The sequence below is a fragment of the Loa loa genome (genome assembly GCF_000183805.2).
Source record: "Loa loa unplaced genomic scaffold supercont3.61, whole genome shotgun sequence".
Lineage (NCBI taxonomy): Eukaryota > Metazoa > Nematoda > Chromadorea > Rhabditida > Onchocercidae > Loa > Loa loa.
The window spans coordinates 141,861-149,349 of NW_018108241.1; the positions used below are offsets into that span (position 1 = coordinate 141,861).

At 34.6% G+C, this 7,489-nt stretch overlaps 3 protein-coding genes across 3 annotated transcripts; 1 reads left to right on the top strand and 2 right to left on the bottom strand.

The window, feature by feature from the left end:
• Positions 1–85: 85 nt before the first annotated feature.
• Positions 86–1,125, bottom strand: LOAG_17319 (hypothetical protein; the record flags this gene model as incomplete). The annotated part of the gene is made up of 4 exons (XM_003146526.2): positions 86–190; positions 446–541; positions 625–703; positions 980–1,125. The coding sequence occupies 4 exons, from the start codon at positions 1,123–1,125 to the stop codon at positions 86–88; spliced, it is 426 nt and encodes a 141-aa protein (XP_003146574.2).
• A 387-nt stretch (positions 1,126–1,512) lies between these two features.
• LOAG_17320 (hypothetical protein) lies at positions 1,513–3,168 on the bottom strand (the record flags this gene model as incomplete). The annotated part of the gene is made up of 4 exons (XM_020449977.1): positions 1,513–1,713; positions 1,926–2,132; positions 2,331–2,387; positions 3,037–3,168. 4 exons carry the CDS (start codon positions 3,166–3,168, stop codon positions 1,513–1,515), a joined length of 597 nt encoding a protein of 198 aa, XP_020306411.1.
• A 2,114-nt stretch (positions 3,169–5,282) lies between these two features.
• LOAG_11004 (hypothetical protein) lies at positions 5,283–7,388 on the top strand (the record flags this gene model as incomplete). Its single annotated transcript, XM_003146527.2, has 5 exons — positions 5,283–5,349; positions 5,504–5,575; positions 6,442–6,506; positions 6,905–7,026; positions 7,204–7,388. The coding sequence occupies 5 exons, from the start codon at positions 5,283–5,285 to the stop codon at positions 7,298–7,300; spliced, it is 423 nt and encodes a 140-aa protein (XP_003146575.2). The 3' UTR covers positions 7,301–7,388.
• Positions 7,389–7,489: the final 101 nt, after the last annotated feature.

Sequence of the window (7,489 nt, forward strand, 5' to 3'; positions counted from 1 at the left end):
CTACCCCCTCACTATCCTATGGACCGTTTCCAGATAAAAAAAGGTATAAGACCAGTAATTTTCTTTTAATTTCATGACAACTTCATCAAGAACCACGTTTTTGCATACTTCTCATCTCGATATTAGCACTTTTACATGTTTTTAGTTTCGATGGATCAAAATCAGCTCCAATTGGTAATTCAACAAAATCCTGAGAAATAACTGATTTTTCTGCTGCTCTTACTTGTTTGTTCTTTCCGCAGTATTGATGGACGGTTTAATGTTTTTGAAGCTACAGCCATTCGAAATTGGATGATCTACAAAAACCACACAAATACTGATTCCATTCAATTCTTTAGAAGTCTAACTTTAATCGCAAATTTTCAAAATTTTCTATGATATAATTAAATGAGGAAGATCGAGTAAGTTTCCATTAAACTGAAAGAAATAATTCAAAAAAATTTACTTGTTTTTGAGTGATTTCTAGAACATCGTTTGCCAATTCGACCTGATCGCGATAACTGTCAATGCCTCCGGCCGAACTTTCGATTGTAAAATTTACCTTGATGAATGATAAATTGTATTGTTTAAACTGCAATGTAATCATGAATTTCTGAACGCCCCAAAAGTTAAGGTAAAGAATACCTGACCCTTTTCGATAATTGCTGCTTGTATGAAATGATTGAGCATAGTTTTACTTGCAATGGGATACTCATTCACTTCACTAAAACAGCACACTTCATCCGGGAAACTTCGAGTTCTCTAGTTTGATACCCTACTGATTTTATAGCATTATTTAATACTTGATGGAATTATCGATTAATTTCGGGAATCGGTGTACCATACAAATTCTTTTTGAAGGCTACCATTACGCTAAAATTCTAACGATTATGACTAATTATCACGAAGATTATTCGAATTTAATGCCACTATGAGCAGACGGAGTGCCATTTCTGGACCCGTAATGATTGTCCAACTAGACGAGTATCGGTAAACACACCGTATTATATCTCCTGGACGCAGATGTAAGGATGAGAGACTGTCAACAGCTGTAGCGTTTACTTGAATTCTTTCTTTTGCATCATATTTCACGGATAATCCGAGTACTTCACTCACGTCAATCATATCATTAATACGTAGCGCCATTTGCACCTGTAAAATTAAAGCTTTATCACTTAACAGATGCAATATTTTCCTAGGATTTTCTATTTTTGCTACTTATTTAAATAAAAAATTGTTCGAAATTTGCCTTAGAGAAGCGGATTTCAAGAAATGAAGTGAAAAATTAATTTTTCGCTTTGAATAGATCGATCAATACAGGATCTTTTTCAAAATAATTTACAAAAAGTAATTAGATTCAGAATATGTCGCAGGGTGTCCTCAAAATTTTTTAATTTTTTTATTATACTTATTAAAAGGAAGATCTTCTGAAATCTGTCGTATTTTCTATTCAATCCATTGCAATATGATCTCTTTCTGAAATATTTTCTAACCAGTTTTATCAGAAGAGCGAAATTTCACGACGGCTTTATTTTAGAGGACCCTTGAGAATTGATTTAATTTATTTAAGATTTCTTTTTGATTACGGAAAATTAGTTTTCTTGCCAGATATTGATCAATTGCTTGTCCGGTGCATTTCATTTCTCGACCGCGTTCTACGCTTATCTTTTCCACAAATGTCCTTTTGTGTTTGCATTTTGAATAGCATGTACGTTTGAATACGACAGCTACCATCTAAATGTAATTAGCAAATTAGAAGTCTTTAAGCGATTTAATTTCAGTTGAAAAATTTTAGAAACAAGCGTCTTAGTTCATGATCAATCAAAAGATTGAGAATTCATGCAAAACCTGAAATTACTTAGTAGATTTATTGAAGTATTGGGGTATTTATTCTAATTTTTGGTAGGATTGTGTTAATTAATTGTAGGATTTTTTAAATTACGTACAGAAGAAATTTTCATTAACTGTTCGGGAATTGAATTTAACGACGCTTTAATGAAATTACTGAAAAGAGTCAATTTCACCAGTGAAGGTTTTTTAAGCACACTGTTGAGCTCATTGATAGCACTAATTTTGTACCCATCGACAGCTACGATAACATCACCAACAAATACTCGTCCCACTGATGCTCCGGATTTCTCGACATATGTCACCTTAAATGGAAGTTTAGATGTGTTTCATTTGAACTAGACAGTGATATTCGATTTCCGACGGATATAGTCATATTCTAACCTATTCACTAGAAGAAGGTGTTTTGGAAATTCTGAAATAAAAATAACTATGAACATGGTGAATTGAAGATTAGTATTTTAATCAAACAAAGTTGTTTAAATTGCAGAATAAATTTCAACCTGTAGAGTATTTTTGCAGATTCGCAACCCAAGTGGCTTCTTGAGTAATACAGTATCCTAAAATGCAGCTTAATTAGACCTAAAAATAACTTAACTGGTTGAGTTGAAATTAGCAGGTTAAGAAATGTTTCAATATATTTTATGCAAAATTTTCAGATGATTCCAGGAGTAAGATAATAAGCGTACATGACGTTTCCGAAGCTTAATTCCTTTCTAGACTCATAAGACAGCTTTGGGCTAAATTTGAATAGATTTGGCCAAAAAAATTTGCAGTCATAGTTGCTTGTTTTGATAGAATGGTGACTGAGTGGAAAAGGATTATATCCGCTAGCAAAAAAGGATTGAAACTGATGCATGGTGATTGAAAGAGAATGTAGTCAAATGACAGAGTATGTTCTGGCTTCTTTCCATTTGCTAGGCTTTCCAAATGCATCTCGTCAAAGGTAACGCTCTTACTAACAATTACAACTTGACTGATTGTAAAAAGAACAGAAGTGGGAGTGGATTTCCTTAATTAGACTAATCTGCTCTTGAACAAGTAATTTTACTAAGGCGAACGAATCCAATTGCTCCAGAAATCCCCGGGCCACCTATATAAAGTTACCAATAAAATTGCACTTGGTAGCCTAATAGGTGATAAAAGAAAAAAAACCGAAGATTCGTTTTGGACTTCTAAATTGTCATGGAATTAAATAATCCATTTAACCTGGAATGGTTCCAGTGGTGGTGGGTGAACGACAGGTTGCTGTTGAAGTTGTTGGCGATCTTCCGGTGTTTCCTTAGTGGACGAAGCATCTTCTGAACTTCCGTTTCTTTTCTTTTTCTCTCTACTACGCATCTGCCGTCCTACAAGTTTATGGTGGTAATTTCAAACGAATCCCCTTCTGGAGTCAGACCAGTGAAGTGTTGGTAGCAAAGGTTTATGAGATTGTTTGACCGATTTCTATCATTATATATTATTATCACGAAGATGTTGCATGCAAAATTTTTCAAGATATGCAAATAACTGATTAGCAGAACTGAGAATGAGCTTGTCTGCTTGATCTAACCAGTCGATTTCTCACATAAGTCTCTCCACTTGTAAACTAACACTTCGGTCAGATGTAGAGGAATAAATTACGAATTTCAAACCATGGACAAAACATTTCCAAATTTTATTAACTCACTATGACGTGTCGTTTGATTAGTCCTGCAGATATGCCGTTACGGAGAATGGAAGTAGTGGAGTTTGAAAACGAGATTATTAGCAATCCTGCTCAGATAACGTATTTGAACCCAAGATTACTTTTTTCTTAACTGATTAGCTTAAAATCAATGAACTGATTACTCTCATTCATTTTTATTTATCAACTTATTGTTGTATATAATGCTTACTATTGTATATTATCCTTTTCAAACAATCTATATTTCCTCTTCTTCAGCTATTAATAAAATATTATATTCGTTTATTGTTGTCTCCAACAATCAAAATTGTCTTACTCTGATTTGAGCTGTAATAACTTTATTTGCTCGCTGAATTATCAAACTTTCAAATAAAGTGCGCAAATTCATTTTGCTATTGTCATTAGTATTTTGAATAAAATGAAAATTTTTGTGCAGGGTAATGTTTCTAATAAGAAGGAATACAAAAGTTGCATAAATAATAATTTCCTTCTATTTGATTGAATTAAAAATATTGCTTCATCCGATACATTTACACATAAGCTTTAAGAAAATTTTAAAAATTTCATACTATTTTTTGCAAAAGTATCAACTGGTAATTCAATTTTCTCTGCTGCATAGATGTCATTTTAATTATTTCATTTTACTTTTAAACAAGTTTTCAATTGCTTTCAATACATTCTACTTTGTTAAGTAAGCTAAGGGTGACAATTGACATTATTGAACAGTGTAGCAGAGAGAATTTATCTTGGAAATGTTACAAAAAAAAAGCGTGGACATCATTGAGTCTTGGTTTCTTTTCAACACCAGCGTCGACCTTGTGACAGCAGCAGTAATGATAAGAAAAGGCGCTATCATTACTCCCCATAGCTCTCAAAATGTTTGTTCAACACAAGCAGGGGATTACTCGGAGTGCGCTATATACCATTTGTTCTCACAATGCTTCCGCCGCATCATTCTACTCTGATTTCCCATTTTAATTCGTTTCTCACTGATTTTAGATTTCACCGTTATAGGTAATACCAAAGGAAGGGATTGACCTTTGAACCGTAATCTAATAAATATTGCTTTTTTGTAGGTATGATCCAAATTAATTATTGATTTTCAAAAAGAAAATACTGAAAATGCCAATCAGTTATAACATGATATTTATTTGATCAGCTTCAGGGAGCATATTTAGCGCAACAACTGATTTTGATGTAAGAACGTCATCTTTTCAAGCTAGCCATTCCTGTATAGTTGCATAGTTTCACAGAGAAGCACATCATGAAATGGTTACGGAATAGTCACTGTTTGGAAAGTTGTTGACATTTATTGCCAAATTAGGAAACAGATCTTTGCATTTTATATTGCTGGAGTCTTCAACTCTAGTGATCTTATCACCGAGGTCCCACCCTCTTTTACGTATTGATAGATTATTAAGTTAGTTATCAGTGTAATAGTACTCCAAAGAAATTATTTCACCTCGTTTATTTTACCTTAAAATATCCGGTTTCGCATTCTGCAGCGAAAAATTAGTACTAATCAAATCAAAATAGCCGTCAAGAAAGAAGACATTATTGCTTTATAACATGACATATCTATATCTAATATGAATGTTGAACTGACTCGCTTGACTTTTTTGAGTCGCAATTTTAGCGATGATAATCATCGCGTATAAAAAATTGTCCTTTTCATTATACCATATCACAGATGTTGGTCTCGATACACCATACTATTTTTTATCAAGCGGTAGCTAAAAAAGATATTATTATAACGTCTTAACCACAGCAAGAGGATAATCTTTTCAGGATGGCGTCATTGATAGGTCGAAGAGGATTACATTTGTTAAGTCGTAGGATGTTGTTCAATTCAGTGGGTACGTATCTTTTTGCCATTGAATTGTGTGAAATAATCTTTTTTAGAGAGTATTTCAGAATTTCTCGAGTGAAAAACCTTAAAGATTTGTGGTACTTTAAATATTTTGGTAATTTTTTATATTTGAAGTGTAAATGTTATAAAGGATATTTGAGAGGAATTGTACGCCATTAATGCAGCTGCTATCCCCGAATATATCCACAAAGTGAGTGTATCAAATACAGCAGGTAAGCGAAAAAAAAGAGTCCCAAACTTGAAATTAATGGAAAGTCCTGAGGAGGTCTTGATAGCTATCAGGTTGTAACCCCGAAATTCTTCTTGTGCTTGCCATGCCATCATCTCCCGGACAACAGTGAGTTCGAAGTAGACGACGATAACTGCTGATGAGAGAGTGCACCAGTGAACCATTCCTTCCGGGTTAGCACCCGCATTTTGTCATCAACTTTTAGAGCAGTTATCCTTCATTTCTACAGCCTGCTGCTGCTACTTCACTGCTTTTTTTCATCTTCCTCACCAACCAGTTCGAGAGTAAGGAAGAACAGTGGGGAAGTAGGAGAAAGAACAGATAAAAAGGATGATAGAAGGAGAAGAGGCAAAGGTTGAGTAGAAGACACTTATACACTGCTGCCACGGTAAATACTGGTATGCGCCTGGAAAAGATTGATAGCCCTGAGACAGGGAAGTCCCTTGTCTCATCTTCCTTACATGCTAATCTCTGACAGTTCACTGGGGTCTTGATGCACGGTATGATGTAAGAGTTGCCGAATCCCATTCACTCTACCAATACTGTATTCAATGTTTGCTGTTATTAACTGCTGCAACATGAGAAATATTGATTATCGCAGTATTAACTATTACCATGCTAAATAGACGGTGATTGAACTGAATCCATAGAGGATTGGAGCCATAGACCTCTTCGGGAAGACTCATATGCAAAATGCGCTAAAATTGGGAAACTCATTCCAATATCCGGTTAAACCGTTACTGGAAGATGCACTGTGCTAGATGATGAGTGAATGATGATTTTTCCATTTTTGAGCGGTTGGTTTCCGATGTGCGATGTTTGAATTTCACGTTCTTTTTATTTTTTCAGCTCGGTTTCTTCCGCTTGTGCAGTTCAAATTGTCAGACATTGGTGAAGGCATTGCTGAAGTGCAAGTAAGCCATTAGCTTGGTAATAAATATGCAAATTGTGTTGGCACTGTTTTAAGATTGCTGTATATGTTTTAATTGTAAAATCAGCGCATTTTCTGATATTATCCTAATAGATGGCAAGATAATAAATAACCTAGAGTCAGGTAATAAAACATATTATGTAGTTTGTGGCTACGTTAGCAGCGCTTACTGTTCCTTATTGATCAGAGGTGAAAGAACCTAATCTTGGATACTTAATGGATGAAGCTTTGATATGTTTACTTACTGTTTGCGATATTTTGAACAAATTCATACTAATTATTTTTTAAAATGATCGGATGATTCGATTCCTAAAAACTCGTTCACTTCAAAACGTCCAAAAGTTAGCCTGGTCTCCGAGATGGTTGACGGATGATTTTTAGATTAAAGAATGGCATGTGAAAGAAGGTGATTATGTGGCACAGTTTGATAACATCTGCGAAATACAGAGTGATAAGGCATCAGTGACAATCACTAGCCGTTATGATGGTATTATCAAAAAATTGTGAGTTTGATTGTATTCTGGTTTTCTTAATTGTGAATTTTCGAAAACCGCTACTATAACAACCTTCCTGAAGTTTTGATTAGTGTTTGGTTTGAATAACTATCTTTCGGAATTGGAGACGTAATGATTGACTTCCCCCATATTAAACAATTTAGAGCTCAAAACAATTTGTTCTAGGTATTATAATGTTGATGATGTAGCAAAGGTGGGTACAACCCTTGTGGACATCGAAGTTGCAGACATCGGTAATGGTGTTTTATTTCTTTTTTCATAAGGATTTCCGTAACTCAACTGTTCACCAAGTTGCATTCAGCGGAGCTGGGAGGGATAAGAAATCATTTTTGTATTTTCCTATGCTAGCCAAAGTCAGATTGATGCCAATATCAAATTGATTGTTGGCCTCTTGAGTCACAGAAAATTGTGTATGTCCGGAACTGTTCTGTCGACTCAACTGATAGCGATT